Consider the following 23,290-nt stretch of genomic DNA (forward strand, 5'->3'; position numbering starts at 1 on the left):
TTGGAATAACATTTTTTAAACTATCTATAAAGTGATTTTTTTTCCTTATTCATTCTGCATATAACGACTGAGTTTTAAAAATCAAATTTTAAACACAGCTGATAAAAAGTCCTATTGCACACTTAATCAGTCGATAAATAATTATGTCTGCCTAAAACAAGGTGTTACAGATCTATGGTCAGGACGTGTGATATAAAGTATCGTAAAGAAACAATCAAGCTTGTCATTGACACGGCTCATCAATGTCAAACAGACACATTGATCTTAAATCCCACCCTTCTTCTCCAAACTGTCGTCTGATTAGCCGACTGGTCGCAAAATTAATCAGTCATGCATGACTTGCTTTCGCTGTTCAGTAGTATCAAAGAATTAACACCATATAGATGTAATTCATTGTCTTTTGAGATGTCGTCTGCTAACAGGTAAAATTTGGTGTTTGACAAATGAGTACGCTTCATGCAGGCATTGCAAAGCTACAATGCTGTAACTCACACTACAACTGGTACAATTTACTGTGTTTTAATGATAAAACATATCAATTAGAACAAAAAAGCGAAAAATACTTTTTATATATTTGCTGAAAAATAGTAATTGTAAGGCAATAGCATCTTAGGTAGTCAAAAAATAATGACCTAACAATGTTACACTGTAAATGCATTCTCAATGGGTTTTTTTTATTTTCTGCTGTATATTATGATTTTGCACAAAATATGTCAGTTTGTATTTTACACAATTTAATATCTCAGAGTTTCTTCTGAATAGTTTAAAGTACTCCCAGCTTAGAATATTTATGATCAATTGCTAGATGTAATGGCAGACTTGCAAGCGGTATTGGAAGACTTGCCAGCTGTAATGGCAGACTTGCTAGATGTAATGGCAGACTTGCTAGATGTAATGGCAGACTTGCCAGCTGTAATGGCAGACATGCTAGCTGTAATGGCAGACTTGCTAGATGTAATGGCAGACTTGCTAGACTTGCCAGCTGTAATGGCAGACATGCTAGCTGTAATGGCTGACTTGCCAGCTGTAATGGTGGAGGAAGGCACTAGAACTTGTGTCCTTCTGGACATTCTGGCACTTAACCTTCTACTAGCCAGCTTCACAGCTTACTCCCTATGGGAGCAAAAGACATGCAAATTTGAGGTCTACAGTCAGCCTAAAAGGAGGATTGAGCTTTGAAAACCAAGGTGTACATATTTAAGATTGCATATGGCATAAAACTTCCCTATATCTTTGTATTCTACCAGAGCTGGAACAGGAGAAGCTAGTCTTAACACCTTAAGGTACCGGAGACAATGCCAGAATTTTCATAAGGAAAAAATTAAAACAAAATGTACACAAATTTTATTATTTCATTCTTACTTTTTTTCCCAGAAACGTTACACTTACATCTCTCCTTAAGAATATTTGTGTAGGTTGAGAATTTAAGCTTTCGATACATTTAACATAATATATTGAAAGTGCAACTCCGGGGGTGACGGAATTTCACTGTTACTGGCACGAGTGTGAATCAATTTGCACTAATTAGTATGACAGTTTGGTATAAGTTGAAGTTTTGGGAGCAATTAGCGCAAAGGATTGCCATTTTTCAAGTGTCATTGTTTTAACCTTAGGGTACAACTCAAATCAATTTGTAACTGTTCAACACACAGTGCGATCAACAAAGGTAGATTTATAACCAAACGCATCACTTTCGGCTTATTGAGGCATACTCCCCACGTTTTTTAGATAGGTAATTTATCCTGATCTTAAGAAAATTACGCCTTAATTAATGCATGAAAAACTTTATCGTATTCGCCATGGGCAGAAGCAATTCACCTAAACACCATGTGATAACAGCTTATTTGATTTGGAAACACGTAGAATTTCTGAAATAATGATTACGATTGGCTTTTAACGTATTTGGGAAACTTGCAGCAAATAAAAAATTACATCATTGTTTTCTTTTCCATTATATCAAGAGTTACAAAACAGATTTTTAATATTTTTTTAAAGTTTGAAATCTTGTATAATCAGTCCCTCTACATCTGGTAAAACTTGCTGTATGTTATTTTTTTTTTTTTTTTTGTAAAAGGTCTTAAGTTTCTAACTCATGTCAAATAAAAAGCAAAACCGTCATATTCTGAATAAACTGAAAAATGTCAGAAAAAAGTCTTGCATGACTTGCCTTGTAAATGACTGACTTAACATATAAAATTTCATAAAGGTCAGCTCACAGGTGATTCTGGCCATGCTTGATTAAATTCTAAGTGAATATTATTATTTGAACCTAACATTTCAAGCACCCACACATACAGATCAACATTCTGTCGAGCTTAATTTGAAAAGTTTTTACGTAACGTGTTTTCTAGAAAGGAGTGTTAAAAATGCATTCTTTTTTGTTATTAAATGCAGCTGCAAAAGCAAACAGGAATAACCGGCTCTTAAGTAACTGGTTTTTGCGTTAACTCGCCAGAGCCTCGTTATCACCTGAGCAGTCACATTTGAGCAGGAAATTCCAGTTCGAACCTGCAACTACTGAAATTTTGTTATAAGACTTGTCCTTCAAATTCTTACCTCAGCAACGGCTTCAACTTTGTCTTCTCCTTCTTTCAGACGTTCTCGCAACTGTTTTATTGTCACCTCTGAAACACATGAAATATTACGGGTGAAATCAGTATATATAGTTAGTAAGTAAGTAAGTATTGTAAGTAATGACTTTATTTGAGCCGCACCATGAGAAAACCAACATAATGCATTTGCGACCAGCATGGATCCAGGCCAGCCTGCGCATCCACGCAGTCTGGTCAGGATCCATACTATTCGCTTTCAAACCCTACTGCAATTAGAGAACTATTAGCAAATATATGGATCCTAACCAGACTGCGCGGATGCACAGGCTGGTCTGGATCCATGCTGGTCGCAAATACTATGTTGGTTTTCTCATGGTGCGGCTCATTTATTTATTTATAGTGAATAACATATATGGCTTTGGATATATATATTTTTCAAAACTGATCAACAATATAGTCCACAAAAAGTTTAAAAAGCTACTGTAAATGATTTTATTTTTGTGGGCATTTAATTTTGTTGTCTTAACAAAAAATAACTATTTTGTGGAGACATGAAATTTATGGATTTCAAATTTTAAGGAGAAAATAAAAACAAAATTTGTTAGGATTTAGATTCATGGACTGACACTACCACGAAATCCATGAGAACTAGTCACCCATGAATATTAATAATTTTTTAAAAAGTTTTACCGCAAATATTTTATTTGTAATAAACAATTATACTTAACACATCAAATTGATTTATGAGAATATCTCCGTAATGACAAGATACTTCTTTATGAATACAAATATACTGAGTTTTTAGCAATAGTGCAGTTTTGTTGTTCTGTTTATCATCAGAACCACAGAAGACCTTGTGGTATAAAAACTTCTAAAACTTTGCCAACTTTGTACTATTAAATTCGCTTTATCTGCGTTCTATAAATTTGGCATATTCAAATATATTTCACAATTCAAATATACTGGAATACTAATTCATTCACATTTTACAACCGAGTCACGTCTAAACAACATAATTTCATTTTCCTAATGTAACATCAGTATTACCTTTTCCTAATGTAACATCAGTATTACCTGGAAGAAAGTTACTGAAAAACAACAATACCTATAATATTTCCCCATTCCACTACCAGTCTCCAACTGAGAGATTTTTAGCTAATTTAACAATTCAATATTACTATTAATCTAGTATCTACATCTGGTGACTTATTAATTTCTTGATCAATATGAAACATGGATAAAAATCAATGTACATGGGAGCCAGATATATAGATACCAAACATGTCTATATAAACCTGCTAACTAGATACTATCGATTTCTAAAGAAACATGAAAATAGAGATTCAAATATCGCTACAGCATTGGTTTTAATATTAATTACTTTTACAGGCAGTGTCACATTCAGCTCGGTATTTATGACTGTTATTATTGTGATTTGTTGCTGTAGACAGAGATGCTGAGAGTTACTAGTGTCTACGAACAACAGACTCATGTTCATGTACGCAGTTAAATTGTATACAAACACTGTTCATAAACATAATCATACTGCTCATGTTCACAATCAGTACATGATAAAGTTCATGTGTGCATGCAGTGAATGATACTGCTCATGTACAAAATCAGTACATAATAAAGTTCATGTATGCATGCAGTGAATGATACTGCTCATGTACAAAATCAGTACATAATAAAGTTCATGTATGTGCAGTCATGTATGCTCATGTACAAAATCAGCACATAATAAAGCTCATGTATGCATGCAGTGTATGATCCTGCTCATGTACAAAATCAGCACATAATAAAGCTCATGTATGCATGCAGTGTATGATGTTGCTCATGTACAAAATCAGTACATGGTAAAGCTCATGTACACATGCAGTACATGATACTGCTCATGTACAAAATCAGTACATGATACTGCTCATGTACACAGTACGTATACTCATGTACAGTCAAGTCAACTGTGAACACTGTCATTATAATCACAAAAATAATTATATTGCTCATGTACACAATGAACATGCCCATTTGCAAAGTGCAGGCTGGTCATGATCTGCACTGGCCTCAAAGGCAGAATCAGTTGTGTCCAGCATGATAAGGGTTAACTATATTAGCTCTCCCAGCAAGTGTATTGGCCAACGGTATTGATCTATTTCTAAGGAATCAATCATTTTTTAATGCTCCCTGCTGAGAATTCTCTATTTTTCCAATTATTCATTCCAAAACAAACAATAATTATATAATACCATGTCATTTATTCCAACTGAATAATTCATTCATCAATCTTGTTTTCATATCAAAACATATGCGGAAATGATACCCTTGAAATATTGTCTTTTGACAGATTTTCATCAGTATGATGTTATTTATTTGCATCTGAAATATTTTTGATAATGTCTATTCTGAAGACTTAACCCTTACCCTGCTAAATTTCTATAATGAACTTGTCCATCTTTCAATTTGGACAGTACCATTAATTGTTATAAGGGGTGTTTACCAAAAAGATACTGACTGAATGGCAAACAGTGCAGATCATGATCAGACTGCACAGATGTGCAGGCTGATCGTGATCTACACTGGTCGCAAATGCAGAATCAATCGCAAACGTAGAATCAATCGTGTCCAGCATTATAAGGGTTAAAAAATCATGATTAAGTTCTAGTTTCTGCCTTTGCAACCAGTGCAGACCAACATCAGCCTGCACGACCGTGCAGTCTGATCATGGTCTGCACTGTTTGCTATTCAGTCAGTAAATTTTCAGTGAACAACCCTTTGATTAACAAGTGGTACTGTCTAAACTGAATGATGGACTAATCCAGTTTAAAAATTTAGCAGGCTAAAGTTTAAAACTGAGGTAAAACAATCAGCCCCATTGCATTTAGTAAAATACATACCTCAAAAGATCGTAAGCAGCCAAGTGCATTCATTGTAAAGAGTTATATTGAGCAAATGCCTACAAACCAAAAGCTGTCTTCATTAAGTAACATTCTTAAAATAAACCTTTAAACAAAACACTAGCTTTCTCAAGAAGTTAAGTCTATATTTTCTTAATGTCAACCTCAAAGAAATTCCCTTTTTCTCCTTTATTGGGGAACAATGGCATTGGAAATCCATACATGATTCCTCGAGGGTACACCAATTGCATATTTTCTCCATTAACAGTAAGTCTAAAGCTCAGCTTTAAGGTGCCAGTAATTAGTTTTTCCGGCGACCACTGGGAAATGTATCACAGAAGCTACAAAAATATAACTGTCTCTCAGACTTTCATATACTAGTAATAGGTAGCTATTCTTTCCTGTTGACTTGATCTCAAAATATTTTATTTTTCCCTGTTCATTTTTATATCTTGTTGTGTAGGAAGGTGTAACTCAACTAAGTCTAAGTACCGTGAATTCATTTCATTTCGTGGGCATGAATTTCCGTGGTTTGGGACAAAATGGATATTTTGTGGGGATATAAATTCCTGGAAATAAAATTACTTGTTTGATGGGATTTAATCAACCATGAAATCCACAAAAATTAGTCTCCCACGAAAATAAATGAGTTCGCAGCAAACACAATAGACATAGAGTCTTAATTTGAATGGTGAAACTCCTACATACATAGAAAATACCAGGTGATCTAAATGAGTGTTAGAGCAGTATGCATAAAAATAAAAATGAAAGGGAAAGGTGGTTTAGGGAATATTCAATTTATCCAAAAGATGAATATTTTCGGCAATAAATACGGTATTTTTTTTTCAGATTATGCTTTGTTTTGCATATCAGTTTCTTTGTTGTGAATTCAACAACTTAAAACAATGTTCTAACTATTTTGAAAAAAAAATCTTCTTTCTCAAAACAGCATCTGACAAAAGTTTCTCAAATCACTTGTCGGCAGTGTTAACGCAACATCAATTCAGTGATAGCGAAATATCAAATATATTTCCTCGAGATGGATTTACTGTCATCTTTATATATAAATTATCATTTTCATTCTACTTTTCTTCTTCTTTTTTTTGGTTAAATGCACATCTTAATCAAACTGACATTTAACAACACAAACTTTCAAAATATGATGCAGGAAAGAAAAAGACATTTTTCAACTTGACGATTAACTAAATGGAGTTTAAAAAAAAATCAAAAAAAATCTGGCAAACTTTTTGGTAATGTTTTATTTTTTTTCTTAAAAATCACCTTACACCAGACAGAAAAGTTATCAAAATACAATTAATTGTAAGAGATTATTGTACCTACAATATTTCATCACTAAAACTTTATACATCTTGTGGACTTAATATTCAGCAGTGCACAAAAACAGCTTAGGAAATAACATATTTTCTATTAGATTACCTCCCTTCCATTATAATGAAGAACATATTTTATAATATTTCCTGACCTGGAGGAGAAAGGCAGTAAAACCCACAAACGATTCACTAGGCAAAAAACACACGATAATAAACCATAATGATGAAAGGCTTCACAGAAAACTGAACTGGAAAATTTATCAATTCATCGCCAAAGTATAATCACACATGAACTTTTATATTTCTGAGTTGATCGTTAAATTATACACTTTCCAAAATTCGTCAAATGTCATATTTAATGTTTCGATCATAATAAACTGAAACAAATGGGGCAGTTCCTGTGTACGAGTAATCCGTTTAAATGTCAAAATTTGTCACCGATCATTTATGGCAAACAATTGACAAAAATCAATGAGCTTTTACTGTGGAAAAATCTGTCGGAAAATGTCAGCCGGATCATTACTGTACAAATGATTATCATATCCAATGCCAAAATAGCTTTCTTATTTAAATCAATCGTAACTAATTCTCTGTATTCCATGCGGCACTCTTTATCCATGCATGGAAATCAGCGTATAATAAGCTTAATATATCAGACTCCTGGTAAATGTTGGCTAAATGACAATAAATCATGAAACAGTTTATAAACCTTCTTTATTTATATGAAGATAAAATAATTTTCCAATCTATCCTCGAAATATATATTTATTTTATTAATTACTTACTTTTTTTGTTTCTTTCATTTTTATCCTATTATTTGAAAATGCCACTTGTTAGCTGCTTTGATATTAAATAAATGCACACGTATTTTAACAAGTCTTCTTGCATGTACTGTGGTACGGGATTTCCAGCCTATATTCTACAATTTATTTATTTCTAGAAGTGAGAACACATTTTCCCGTTTTTCTTGTTGACAGTATTTTAATGTATGAATCATTTCTATAATTTTGCAAAGTTAAACTTACACAATTAACGCAGAAAACAAAAATGGGGAAAAACAAAAATTTCTGTAGAACCAGTCAACTATGCCAGAGACACAGCCGAAACGACGTGAAACCAGAACAACTTGTTCCAAAAGACAAACTGGAGCAATACATGTAAGGCGAAATTAATAAATGCATGACCCGGACAGAAGAAATACCCAAGAGATGCATTTTATAAGGTGTTGAACTGACTATTAACCTTTAGCCTGTTGGCGGCAAGTGATTTTGCCTTTGCAACCAGTGCAGACCAAGATCAGCCTGCACATCCTTGCAGGCTGATCACAGTCTGCACTGTTCTCTATTCAGTCAGTAAATTTTCAGCGAATGCCCCTTTGTATAGTAAGTGGTACTGCCCAAACTGAATGATGGACCAGTCCATTTTAGAAATATAGCTGGGTTAAAAGCTTACAAATTTGTTACAAGAGAAGTTCAAACCTTGGTTCTTTACTTCAGCAAACTCGTGATTGTATTCATCCAAAGTTTCTCTCAGCTGTTTGTTTTCAATCTCGAGGTCTCCAACACGATGTGCCTTCTTCTGAATCTGTAGAGCATACTCTAGCACTTGTACGGGATCTGAAATATGCATTGGTAAGATACACCTCTAGTATGTTCAAAAATATTTCTTTCTAAACAACTGCAGATAAAGTTGACAATTTTTGTTAACCACACTTCTCAGAGTGATTTCTGGATAATTCAACGTGTGCTGCTTGTGCAGTGGAGATCACAGGCAACTTCTCCTCCTGTTTGGTTTCTAACCATCTGACTCCAGGTCAGAGACCGAATCCCTAGCCCCACCCCTAAACCAATGAGCCCAAGAAAAGAGCAACCCTTACACATGAATTCCCTTAAATTTGAGCCCATAAATTTACAACATATTTAAGATTTGACTTTTTATCTAAAGCAAACAAAGCAGACAATAAAAGTGACAAAAAGCTTCATTTTATGAATATATTCCTGCAAGAAATGCATTGTGCAAAATGCAACACAAACTTTTATATATTACTTAAATTAATATATTCAATTTTAAGCACTTTCAGTCAATTTCAGATTTCCAAGTCACATCAATTTTTTTCCATTACACTTTTTCATGAAATTAGAATTATTCCTGTTAAAGAAATAACCTGATGAAAATTTCTGAAAAATGAGCATTTCCAAAAAAATTTATATGCATCTTAAATTTTTTTTATCTAAATAATTTTCCATGCAAAAGTATTTATAACAACTATATAACTGTGTACAAACCACTGTAGTTTCTGTCCCCTCGAAACCTTTTCCAATATGATTATATAAAGCCCTCCTTTTAAAAACTCATGTGTCACTCAATTTGCTCTATAAATCTTTACATTTAAATAAACCATAAAATATTTATCTTCTCCCATACAAGTGATAGTTTTATATCACCGGAACCACCAAATTTAGTCAATATTGTTCAATAAAAGCAAACATCACCGAATGCCATTTTATTCAATATATTGACAAATGAAATATTGATTATATTATAGGAACTCCGTTTCCATGACGATTTGTAGGTCTAAGAATTGCTAGCTATTGATTGCTCAATATTGAGATTTAGCTAATATTTTCATGTAGAAAACAGTAATTTACAAGGATAATTTTCATCTTGATTTCAATTGAACGACATTGACGGCAGTATACAGATTTTACAGCCCTTACTTCAAATATGTTGTCATCTCCATTTTTTCAGTACTGTCAACAGCAAATACCTTACGTTACACAAAAAAAAGAAAGAAAAGAATTAAAATTCCTCTACTCCATACTCAGAGTAATTTGTTATCTATATCTGCAACAACTTCAAAAAAAAATCATGAAGACAGTTTACCTAATAATCTTCTAGCAACAAATCCTTTTTTTAACTTCAAAACCAAAACTATCCTCAAAGAAAGTATAATTTTAGAATTAGGCAAAATGGAACCAGACTGAAGAAATATTTATTACCTAGTCTATTCTATTAGTTTTGCCGAAATTATGGCTGATTATCTGAAGATCAATAGCAATTTCACAAATCAAATAATTAACTACCAAAATCAATATCTCAGCCCAGCAGGAAACAACACATATCCAACAAGGCTCTTTACAAATCTAGCTGTTCGAAAAATGTCAAACTTTTTGGCTCCCTGCTTATTCTTTAGCACTAATATAACACTTAAAAAGTATTATACAATATATAACTGTTAATGTAGTTTCTCATTCTTTAGAAAATATAGAAACCGAAGTTACTGGACAATAAGACACAATAGACGGAGCAATGAGGGGTTCCCACTGTGCCTGAATGCCATACTGGAGATAGTAGCTTTTTATATGTAACTAATATGCACTCAACTTCATGTTAAACAAAAATGCACTTCAAAATCTCATTTTAGAATGAAATGATATACTTTATAAGACTCCCTTAAGACCATTTTCACTATCAAGGATGGTTCTTTACTGATATACAAACAGATTTATCTGCATCGTGTAGAAGAATGTGTGGTGAACTATAGAGACTCATATCTGGAATGTCTATCAGTCTTTTTGTAAACAGACATGGTGAACTATACAGGCTCATACCTGGAATGTCTATCAGTCATTTGTAAGCAGACATGGCAAACTATAGAGGCTCATACCTGGAATGTCTATCAGTCTTTTGTAGACAGACATGGCGAGCTATAGAGGCTCATACCTGGAAGATCTGTAAGTCTTTTGTAGACAAACATGGTGAACTATACAGGCTCATACCTGGATTGTCTATCAGTCATTTGTAGACAGACATGGTGAAATATAGAGGCTCATACCTGTATTGTCTATCAGTCATTTGTAGACAGACATGGTGAAATATAGAGGCTCATACCTGGATTGTCTATCAGTCATTTGTAGACAGACATGGTGAAATATAGAGGCTCATACCTGGAAGGTCTATCAGTTATTTGTAGACAGACATGGTGAAACACAGAGGCTCATACTGGAAGGTCTATCAGTCTTTTGTAGACAGACATGGTGAAATATAGAGGCTCATACCTGGAAGGTCTATCAGTTATTTGTAGACAGACATGGTGAAACATAGAGGCTCATACCTGGAATGTCTATCAGTCTTTTGTAGACAGACATGGTGAAACATAGAGGCTCATACCTGGAATGTCTATCAGTCTTTTGTAGACAGACATGGTGAAATATAGAGGCTCATACCTGGATTGTCTATCAGTCATTTGTAGACAGACATGGTGAAATATAGAGGCTAATACCTGGATTGTCTATCAGTCATTTGCAGACAGACATGGTGAAATACAGAGGCTCATACCTGGAATGTCTATCAGTCTTTTGTAGACAGACATGGTGAACTATAGAGGCTCATACCTGGAATGTCTATCAGTCATTTGTAGACAGACATGGTGAACTATAGAGGCTCATACCTGGAAGGTCTACAAGTCTTTTGTAGACAGACATGGTGAACTATAGAGGCTCTTACCTGGAATGTCTTTCAGTCATTTGTAAACAGACATGGTGAACTATAGAGGCTCATAACTGGATGGTCTATAAGTCTTCTGTAAACATACATGGTGAACTAGAGGCTCACACCTGAAAGCTCTATAAGTCTTTTGTAATCAGACACAGTGAACTATATATAGAGGCTCATACCTGGGAGGTCTATAAGTTTTTTGTACACAGACAAGAATGAAGCCTCAGCAGCTTTGCTACGTTTCGAAAGTGCATCTATCTCACCCTGAAAGCTCTTCAATAATGGTGCAACAACTTTTCTTATGTCCTGAAAGTATATAATAAGGTAGCATGTAGTCACAGTGTTATAACTTGATTTCCTTAAATATTCTTAAAATGGTAATAAATGAAAATATCTTTAGTTTCAGCAGCAGCAATAATATGCTTCCTATGTCCTGTAAAGATAAATTAAGACAATAAGTCAAATCTTAATCTGCATTTCTTTTCATCTGGATTAACTGCCCCTACCGTATTGTTATGATACTGTATTTGAATAGTATTCAGGGTACCACAGGTACCAGGCTATTTTCCTTTGTCCTGAAAACATACAGAAAATTAATACATTATGGAACTACAATTTTCTGAAGTCATAAATCATGTATTTTTTAAATAGCCTAAACACAAATTCTTTTACCAAGAGAATGAAACTTCATATTTCATTTGAACGATCATCAGTTTTATTTTTTTTTTTGCTATTTAGCTTTGTGCAAGCTGTATGTTAGTAATGAAAAGAGGACAAAAAAAATCTCCTCTAGCTTACCTGACAACGTCGTGCGGTAATTATATTATTCTAGAATCAGGAAATACATCAATTATACATCTCTCCGAATCAAGAATCAAATAGATCATGTGCCAAACAATAGACAAAAGAATGCTTCCACCAAAATTTTATCAAGATTTGAGAATGCCACAAGATCATGTAATAGTCAATACTAATTACAAGTTTGGGAGGGTAGAAATGTTACGTTTTTGTTACGATCAGTGCGTTTATCGTCACCATCTTTCGAGGAAAGAGGGAGTCTGATTAACCCTGTCATTTCGAGAATTAACAAAAGACGTTTTCGACAGCTGGATCAGCTTCTAGGGCCTACTAGATTTCCCAATCTCCGATATTTACTTTTTAACAGGAAGAACAATAGTGATATGTTGAAAAAAAAGGTAAAAGTTACAATCTTTATGAGAGGTTGCAGACAGTGGGTGTAGTGGCTGTATTATATACATCAATTTTGTTAACAACCATTTCTTGTATATAAGCTATAAGTATTTATTCTATAATAAGCTAAGTATACTTTTTTTTTAATATGAAAAAAAAATGCATCTCAACATATTTTTAAGTTATCTTTCGTGACATTATATGAAAGAACAGCATAGGGGCTCTTCTCTTTTCCTCCCACGTACAAATGGCCGGCAAATAAACTTCAAGCTGCAACAAGTGCAGAATTTATCATTCTGACACGAATAATAAAATATGATATATGATGCACAAAAAAATCCAACATGTAAAGATTTAAAATCAGTCAGGATTGGGGTACGATAAACTTGAAATCTGAAAGCCACGATTTGTGTTAATGAACATCAAACGCCTCAATCTATTTATTTCTAGTCTTTCCCCCATCTTTTCCAATAAATAACAATCTAATCATTTTTGTTATCTCATCGTTTGGCAAAAGAAGGCAAACTGATACATTAGCGCTGAATCACAAACAATAAATCTTTGTTCGTGCATTGTGATGCATATGATTTTGATATGAAAATGAAGAAAATTACGTCAAAATCTGTCAAAATGTCAAAATATGAAACCCTCCATTGCAAATTTTCATCTTTCAAGAGAAAACAATAATTTTCTTTAAAATGTGCTTAATTATGCAGCAGCTACACTGGATCTAAAAAACATATTCAGCACTTAGTACCTGTTATTAATTAAATTTTAATAAGTTACAGCAAAATCACCACGGTATAAAACTTTTTTTTTTATGATAAATTAGTGCAGTCTTTTCTTTTTGCTTCTTTTCAGTATACACAATGGTCTTAAATTTCAGGTGTCATCTTCCTCAACATTTTTTGGCTTCGTAGTTTATAAAGTATTTTAAATACAAATCGAGATTAAATGCAACCTGAAAGATACTTTAGTTGGCAACTGCTTCATCACTGAAATAAACAAATATAGAACCCAGTGAGTTTTCTTGTTATATACCGCAGCATTATAGCAGTCGCAAAAACACAAATACCCTAAAAAATCTACTTCCTGTTACTATTATACCTCATACAATGGAGAAAAATAAAATGTAGTGATTGGGCTATCATTTTTACAAGGATCTTTAAATTGATTTTCAGACACACCTAACAATCTTGAATCTATGCTTGATATACAGATCCTGGTCCAATTTAATTCATCATCAATTAACAAAAGTAAAGATACATCTTTCAAAAACCTTCTAAAATTATCTCAGACTTAAATACTGCTGAACCTGTCTTAGCAGTCACCTGTATAAAGCAGCCACCTGCCTCAAACAGCCAGTCAGCTAGCTTCCAAAAATAAATTTTTGAAAAATTTCAACTTATCTCATTTTTAGCAACCTCTTTCCTTAACCCTTACCATGCTGGACATTACTGATTCTGTCTTTGTGACCAGTGTAGACCATGATCAGCCTGCACATCCATGCAGTTTGATCATGATCTGCACTGTTCCGCATTCAGCCAGTATCTTTTTGGTAAGCACCCCTTTTAACAGTTAATGGTACTGCCCAAATTGGAAGATGGACATTTCAGAAATGTAGCAGGGTAAAAGCTTGTCAGTTTATTTTGAAGGTCAAAGACTTTCAAATGTTCTCTATTGATCCTCTGGTCTATGATACATGTATATAGATATTGTCACAGGCACCCGGCATGTGAACACAGGACACCCTTCACCTCCCTCACCAAAGGCCAGTACCAAAACAGCTCAATATTGTAATGTCTGTTGTGTATACCACACAAAATAATAAAGTTTTGTGATAAAAAAAATCAGTATATAGTCAGTACCGGTATTAAGATTTTTTTTACAATATTGTAAAAATTTGGTACCTGAGCTTAGTTAAGATGGGCCTTGAGATGGAGGGGTCCAGGTCACATGCAGAGTGCATGTATATATCGTTTTAAACAGATTCATCATGTTTTCTGGTATAGAATAAATCAAGGAGATCAAATGGCATAAAACATCAATTTTATTATTCTCTACTAAGCCAGGAAATTCCTGCCATTTAGTGTTTCCTAATTTCTGGCAGAAAAACAATGAGTCTGGTTTAAAAAAAAAAAGATTTCAATATATGATAAAAAAGGTAAAGTTTAAACTGCCTTGCAGTTCAAGGATTCTAAAGCTGTTTGATCAAGTTTCAAAAAATAAACATTATGTTGCTTAAAAAAGTAACAGTGATGTTCTTGAAGAAATGTGGTTAAGGAAGAGTAAACTGTTTCATTCTGTAGCCACAACAGCCAAGGTTACTATAAGCAAGTGTAATGAGTCTTAGTAACGGTTTGATCCTCTGGCAAAACAGTTGTTTTTTTTTCACCATAGTTTGATTAAGGAGGTAGGTTACCTTCATATTTGTAAGTGCGCATGTCCAACCGGAAGCTAACGTGACGATTTACGACGACGTTTACGACAAACTAAATGTGTTTGTAAATCCATTCTTCTGAAAACAAATCATGAACCTGTCTCCGAGCTGATGTTTTATGGTTTAATAATGCAGAAATAATGAATAAATTGCCGCAGAAACGCTTCAAAACAATGTTGCTTTAAAATGACGTCATTGACGTCATGACGTTACGTGTCAGTTACCGCGCAAAATTAATAGCTTTTATTTTGAAAGTACGTAATTCTGTGCATTTTCTTTATTTGAACTATTTTCAAACAGCTATTATTGCTGAAATATTATTTATAGAGTCTTTTGCTCTGAATAACAATCAATATTTTGCTTCTTTTATGTAGTTATATTGAAATGTTATGCGGAATGTAAGAAAATGGATGATGGTAACCGATGTTATTTGGAATATAATTGGGTGAAAGGTTACTTGTTACGGCCATTTTCAAATAAAAAACTTGCAGTTTGATTTGTAATACCTATTTTTCAGTTTTCGTTGATAATTTGTTAGTTATATATTAAAACTAAGCTCTAAAATTGTTCAGATTTCAGTAGAAAATTGTGATTTCTTGAATTGAATTGATGTTACCATGGAAACGAAGCCCGTGACCTATATATCTAAATGTAAAATTCAAAAGCGTTGACACTGGTTATTTAAGGAACACAGCTTCGGCTTTTTATTTCATTTCAACAACATCCACGAGAATAATAGCACATGCTGAACGATTTTTCCATGAAAAATGCAAGACGAAGGATACTGCTGTAAGTATTTTAAGCTGTGAAATTTGTTTGAATAAATACAAATAACATGAAAATATAACTTACGTTTGAAATAATATGTTTTGAAGCTACATTAACAAGAAAGATAATTTTATGCAATATTTTTTATAAGAAATTGCGACAAAAAGCAAGATATAAGCTATTTTAAACATCTCTGTTGCCATGGTTACTTTAAACTTTAAGAAAAATAGGGTACCATGTAAAGTGCTTGGTATTTTGCTAATAATATTACCCAAAATATTCCATGTTGGTTATTAACAGAATGGCACTGAAGCCGTCGAAAACCCCGTTTTTATACATAATTGTTTAAAAATGAGCGAAATGCGTTACCAAGGAAACACGAGCCCGCGACATATACATTTTAAGCTTATATTAGAAAGCTAACGCGCATACTAGTAAAATTATCAATTATGCAGACTTCTACGGATATCAGTGAAACTAAAATACACTGAAAAGTGTTAAATATCCGTATTTTCCTTCTTCTTTCAATATAAAATACCTTTGGAGGGTCATGTTCTTTAAACCTGGATAAAAATTGAACTTGAAGGGCCAGAGAAAAACGAAATTGAGATTGTAGCTGTTAAAACATCATATTACACAAAATACAAAAAATTGATGCGGTTCAACTAATTTGAATTTACCCTGGTAACAAGGTAACCTACCTCCTTAAGAATATAATTTTCTAGCTTTTGTTCTTAACTTGTTTCTAGTGAGGAAGTTGTTAGTTGCCCAAAGAGGAATATGGCTAACCTCAGTTAGAGAGAAAGTGTGCCATTGGAAAGAGTAAAAGCTAAGCAAATTTACTAATTAACATGTGGATCTAATCTACAAGTGACAACTTCAACAGGAAAATGATTTTCGAAGACCAGTGGATTACAGACACAGGTCTTTCTTTACCACTTGGACTTAAACCTGCAGCCTCCACTCTGTCATGCCTGCCCCACAACATCCCTAACCCCTCATCCGCACCTTCTCCACAGGACCACACCACACATGCTGACCTTGGAATGCTTTGAAATTAAAATAAATTTGAATTTCACCTGACTGATTTATTTCCCACAGCAATATCTTGGCTTTGTAAATCATAGTTTATAGAAGTCTGCAATTGATGTATTATGTTTATCAGAATTTGATACCAGAAATTACTCTTGTTAGATAAGCCCACTCTTTGTGACTCACAACTTTATTTTTTGGCATAATTGAATTGATCAATCACAGAAGATCAAGTAAATACAGAGGGGAAACATGTAATTTAGAACTGGATGCCTTCGCTTTGACTTGCAGAAACTGGTGGTGTTGTAGCCAAGAAAAAATGTTCTAAATTAAATGCACAAAAGGAAATGTTGTTAAATATTCTATCACAAATGCTTACTATTGTTGTGATGGCAATTTAACACAACACATTACAAACAAAGCCTCCATTAAACCACCAGGATTTCAGCAAAACTGCTTGTTGGTCTGGCACCACGAACTTACTTTTTACACTATACACCGAGCATAAGGTGACCAGTAATGGTATTTTTTGTTTTGTTTTAAATGTCTGGCTTTAATATTGTGGTCACTTACCCAGGGATCAACGTTAAGCCCATGGACACAATAATCCCTTTCCAACATTTCAGCCCATTTGGACAAAACAATCCCTTTCCCAGTGATCAAAGTTTCAGCCTAATGTCACAATAATTTGTTGCCCAGGAATCAAAGTTGTTGCCAAAAGACACAAATATTCCCTTGTCAAAGATCAAAGCTTAAGCCATCCAAGTTATTGAAATGAATGAAAATTGTTACCTTAGAGACAAAACAATCCCTTACCCATGTATGAAAAATGTTACCTTAGGGAGTCACAACAATCCCTTGCCCATGATTGAAAAAAGTTACAATAGGGACATAACAAGCCCTTGCCCATAATGAAAACTGTTGCCCTAGGGACACAACAATCCTTGCCTGCAATGAATGAAAACTGTTACTATAGGGACATAACAATCCCTTGCCAATGAATGATAACTGTTACCTTTGGGACACAACAATCCCTTGCCAATGAATGAAAACTGTTACCATAGTGACACAACAATCCCTTACCATAGAATGAAAACTGATACCTTTGGGACAAAACAATCCCTTGCCAATGAATAAAAACTGTTACTATAGGGACACAACAATCCCTTGCCAATGAAAGAAAACTGTTACCATAGGGACACAACAATCTCTTGTTCCAGCCCAGGAAACTTGGAAATCAGAGTTCTAGACTGGTAACTGGAAGTCTTGGAAGCTTAACATGTTGGGAAAGTTACAACAAATGAAAGAGGAGAAGTATTTATGATATTGTAGAACATTAGGTCCCAAAATGGGCAAAACTTTGATAGAGCCCCTAAAAACTTTTGTAGAGCCCATACAACCTGCACAAGCAGGAAGTCTAGAACACAGTCATCAGAGAAGATAATCCTAACTTATAAAAACTTCCTCTAATACAAAACCTACATACTGAATCATAATATTTGTTTAATGTTCCAGAAACCATTCAGTTATAAAACAGGGAATCTATCTAGGAGCCTTTTTTCACTGCTCAGCTTCTAGGTAGCACTAGAAAATGAGAATATATGATATATTAATAGATATTTGACTGGTTTTCTTAACATGTGTTTTTCATTAGAATCACAGACAGCCTGGGACACAAAAAACATTGAACCAGTCGAAAACCAATTTGAAAACCAGAATCACGATTTCTGCTTAAAAAAACATGAGGCCCCTGATTGAGTTAAAAGATTGAGATAAATAAATTTTCTGTCAAACGAAACCATTCACATGACTGGAAATGAAAGAGTAAATGGGTATTTCTGATGAAAAATGAGAAAAGGTACTTTTTCAAAAAATGTCTCAGCTAAATTCATGTGTTTTTGAAATTATCAAAAGTTGGTGTTAATGATGGAGCAAAAAATGCCTGAAAAACTGTAATTATTATTCAATTAGCAAACATGAAAAATTATGGTTACAAATTTTATGTACCGAACTTTATCAACTTTCTCACAAGGCTTGAAAAGCAGCACTGATTTTATCTTTGATAATGGGAAAAAGGCTGTAAAAATATTTTCAATATGAAAATGACATGGCACCAGTGGTCTATGAATTATATTTCTTTTTTTATATTTCTATTGGCAGTTTTCCTACATGATGTAGATCTCATTGACAGGTTTGTGACAGAAACCTAAATAACTGGAGCATATTCACAGAAAAATATATAAGAGTGGCAAGAATTCAAACCAGAGATCATGACTCATTTTGGGGTCTCATAAAGACGATCATTAGGGAAAATTCACTCTCCTTATAAACCAAATGAGTGCTTTTTATATTCTTTTTGCCTGGTGTTTTAATTTTAACAATATTGAAACTTCAGTACTTGGAAAACAATAGTTCAACATGTACCAAACTTACTCCTGGGTGATGATTTGACAAAATATCCTACAAAGACACCATTGACATAATAAATTATATTCTAATGGGACATAAAAATTATGATGATAAGTCAGGCCAGAGTAGGCAGAAAATGAAAGACATTTTTAATTGTCTGTAAACTATCCTTAGCAGACAATATAATGTTTCTGTACACTCACATAACTTAATCAGACTATATATATTTTGTTCAATCACTGTCAACTTTAGCAGACTATGTAAGGTTTGTACACTATCAGTTGACTTTAGCAGACTGTGTAAGGTTTGTACACTATCGGTTGACTTTAGCAGACTATGTAAGGTTTGTACACTACCGGTTGACTTTAGCAGACTATGTAAGGTTTGTACACTATCGGTTGACTTTAGCAGACTATGTAAGGTTTGTACACTATCGGTTGACTTTAGCAGACTATGTAAGGTTTGTACACTATCGGTTGACTTTAGCAGACTATGTAAGGTTTGTACACTATCGGTTGACTTTAGCAGACTATGTAAGGTTAATACACTATACATATATAATCGGTCAACTTTAGCAGACTATGTAAGGTTTGTTCATTATCAGTCAACTTTAGCAGACTATATATGTTTAGTTCACTCACTGTCAACTTTTAAGCTCACTAACAGCTTTATAAGTCAATATAATTATGTTTTATACAATCCCTGTCAACTTTCAACAGGCTATATATATGTTTGACATACTCACAAATAGCTTTAGCAGATTATATGTGTTATGTATGATATCTGTTGATTTTTAGCAGACTATAATTATAATGATTAGAACACTCACTAACAATTTAGCTGACAGTACATATTTTGTTTACTCACAAACATGTTTAGATGATTATATATGTTTTGTATACAAACATTCAACTTTAGCAGACTATATTTCTTTCTACGATCTCTGTCAACTTTAGCAGACTACATAATTATGTTTGGTAAACTGAAAGCTTTAACTGACTTAATATATTTTATTCACTCCCTGTCATCTTAAATAGAATAATTATGTTTAACAGACTACAATTGTGTATAGTACACTAACAACCAACTTTCACTGACTATATATTTGGTTCACTCACAATTAACTTAAGGGGAAATGGGACAGTTGCGCTGGTTTTTTATATAGGCAAAGAAGGAAAAAATTTAACTAGCGGGGAGAATTTTCTTAAACTTTGCATGATCATAGAGCATGATATTAGAAACAAATTTATGCAAAAAAATCTGGGGGTCCCCAGCTACTTTTTGAGTTATCTGCCCCTGAATGCAAGTTTTTTGCTCTTTTAGGTCATTTTCAAGGGCAGATAACTCAAGGTAATGGTTAGTTACACTTCATTTGATTTCAGATTAGTGGTTGTTACTTTATTTCATGCAACTGTACAAAATTTGCAGGAATTCTAGGTGACAGATTTTATTCTATAGTCGCTTACGCAAACAGATAGAAAATTTCTTCCAATTATGCCCCTTTTTTTCAAGAAAAAAGCAGTATGTTTACTCATTGAAACACAGCAAAATTCTGTTTGATAGAATGGTTTAAAACTTTGCATAATGACTGGAAATGTAATAACAAAAAAAATGTGAAATGAAATAAGGTATTGATCTAGATTTTGAGTTATCTGCCCTTGAAAATGACCTAAAAGAGCAAAAATCTCGCTTTCAGGTGCAGATAACTCAAAAAGTAGCACCGGGACCCCCAGATTTTTTTGCATAAATTTGTTTCTAATAGGGTGCTCTATGATCATGCAAAGTTTAAGAAAATTCTCCCCGCTAGTTAAATTTTTTCCTTCTTTGCCTATGTAAAAAACCCACACAACTGTGGCATTTCCCCTTAAGCTGAGCATAATGTCTGGTACACTCATAGTCAACTTTAACGGACTACAATTGTGTTTGGTACACTGTCAACTTTTGCCAATTATATAATTTGGTTAACTAACTGTCAACATTTGCAGACTTTATATGTTTGATTTACTCATTATGAACTTAAAACTAGACTTAAAGAGGTATTAACTTTAGCAGACTATAATATATGTTTGGCACAGTAACAGTCAACTTTAGCTGACTACATGTGTTTTGGTTAATGAAAATTTAAGTCAACTTTAGCCGACTGTATATTATGTTCTGAACACTCACTATTAATTTTAACAAATTATGTATGTTTGGTTAAACAGACTATATAATATTATATATTTTGTACACCAATAATCAACTGTAGCACTGACTATATATACATGATTTGTACACTTACTAGTACAGCTAGCAGACTTTTTATGTTTTGTATACCTAAATATCAACTTTAACAGACTATATATGTTTGGTACAATCACTGTCAGCAAAGAATCATGGAACTAAACTAGTTTTCCAAACAGTATACTGTGACATCATTAATATCTGTGGGGGACTAATTTTCGTGGATTTCGTGGTTTAGTCAATCCACAAAATTTAAACCCAACGAACAAGTAAAATTCCCATTCATTTTATGTTCAAAAGTTGAAATCCACTAATTCATATCCCCATGAAATTGTCGTTTTGAGCAAAACCACGAAATTTCATGCCCACAAAATTAAATGATTTTACAGTATATGATCAAATATACATATATATCATTTCCAAGTATTGTTCAGACATTAGGTCAAATGTCAGACAATACTTTTCTCAAAGTATCTCTTACTTATTTACAATTTTTTCTTTTTATGTATGTGCAAAAGCAGTGGTTATAAAATTCAAGAAAAAAAATGACATGTAAGTTTTTTCCTCTCTTATCAAACTTCAAAACATCTGTCATACCACCTTTTCATAAAAGGCAAAAAATAGAAAATGTCAACATCACAAAGATGAAAGAAGCAATAAATGTGATAGAGAGAATGCAGAAAGAATGAAGATGGTGCATTTAGGCTATATGAAATGCAGTATTTAATGAAACAGATTTGAAACCTGTCTGAGAAAATAATAAAGAGGGATGAATATCTCTTGTTTGAAAGAAGAAAAAAAAAAACAACTTCATAGTTGCCAGTAAGAGAAAAGCACAAAGTCCAGATGGGTCAGTTTTTAAAGTACCCTTCCTTATGTATACTTAACTGTTTCACACACATCCATATTCAATTCTTAAACAAATATCTACTGTGGCAATTAAGAAAGCCAGATATTGTCAAAGCTATATTATACAGCATGCATGCCCCCAAAAGTGTATCAACATGCATAATTTGCATAAATAATATACACTCTTTATTTTTTGTCATATTTACACTATTTTTGCTCATCAAATTTTAAAACACCTGTCATGATCTTTGATACTGGCAAAAAAAACAAACTCCTTGTCACCATGACAAAATGTCCACCATGTTACACTAACAAAAAATCTAGACCAAGGGAACTAACTTATGTTATAATTAACAAACACAATTATTATAGTATATGACTATATAATTATATATAAACAAGAGATCACAGAGTGATCTTGGCGCCCACCAATGTGCCATTTTTGAGTGTTCCAAATTTCAAGACTTACTGACTAGCTCTTGGTCAAATTTCATTTTCGTACACAACACTTTGCATGTGGTCCAAATTCGAAAGCTGTAGCTTGAGAAATGTGAAAGAAGGTCACTAGATCAATTTCAAGGAGGAAATGTGAAAGTAGGTCACTAGGTCAAAATCAAGGTCAAATTACACTTCAGAACACAAATTTATGCATGTGGTCCAAATTTAAAGCCTGTACCTTCAAAAATGTGGAAGTAGGTCACTAGGTCAATGTCAAGGTCAAAGTTTGTTTCGGTACACAATCCTATGCATGTGGTCTAAATTTGAAGCCTGTAGCTACAGAAATGTGAAAGTAGGTCACTAGGTCAATCTTAAGGTCAAAGTTCATTTCGGTACACAAAACTATGCATGTGGTCCAAATTTGAAGGCTGTAGCTCGAGAAATGTGAAAGTAGGTCACTAGGTCAAAATCAAGGTCAAATTTTATTTCGGAACACAGAACTATGCATGTGTTCCAAATTTGAAGCCTGTACCTTCAAAAATGTGAAAGTAGGTCACTAGGTCAATGTAAAGGTCAAAGTTTGTTTCGGTACACAAAACTATGCTTGTGGTCCAAATTTGAAGGCTGTAGCTTGAGAAATGTGAAAGTAGGTCAGTAGGTCAAAAT

The 23,290-nt window shown here is 33.5% G+C and overlaps 1 protein-coding gene across 4 annotated transcripts in view; it reads right to left on the reverse strand.

Moving 5' to 3' along the window:
- Nucleotides 1-23,290, reverse strand: part of LOC123535227 (homeobox protein cut-like 1) — a 127,669-nt gene that overhangs the window by 45,667 nt on the left and 58,712 nt on the right. For all 4 annotated transcript variants that reach the window (XM_045317800.2, XM_045317797.2, XM_045317799.2 and 1 more), the window contains exons 3-5: nucleotides 11,454-11,580; nucleotides 8,256-8,393; nucleotides 2,557-2,624 (exon numbers count right to left, since the gene is read on the reverse strand). In XM_045317800.2, coding sequence (XP_045173735.1) covers nucleotides 2,557-2,624; nucleotides 8,256-8,393; nucleotides 11,454-11,580 — 333 coding nt within the window. The remainder of the gene's footprint in view (nucleotides 1-2,556; nucleotides 2,625-8,255; nucleotides 8,394-11,453; nucleotides 11,581-23,290) is intronic.

This window comes from Mercenaria mercenaria, chromosome 12 (assembly GCF_021730395.1).
Source record: "Mercenaria mercenaria strain notata chromosome 12, MADL_Memer_1, whole genome shotgun sequence".
Lineage (NCBI taxonomy): Eukaryota > Metazoa > Mollusca > Bivalvia > Venerida > Veneridae > Mercenaria > Mercenaria mercenaria.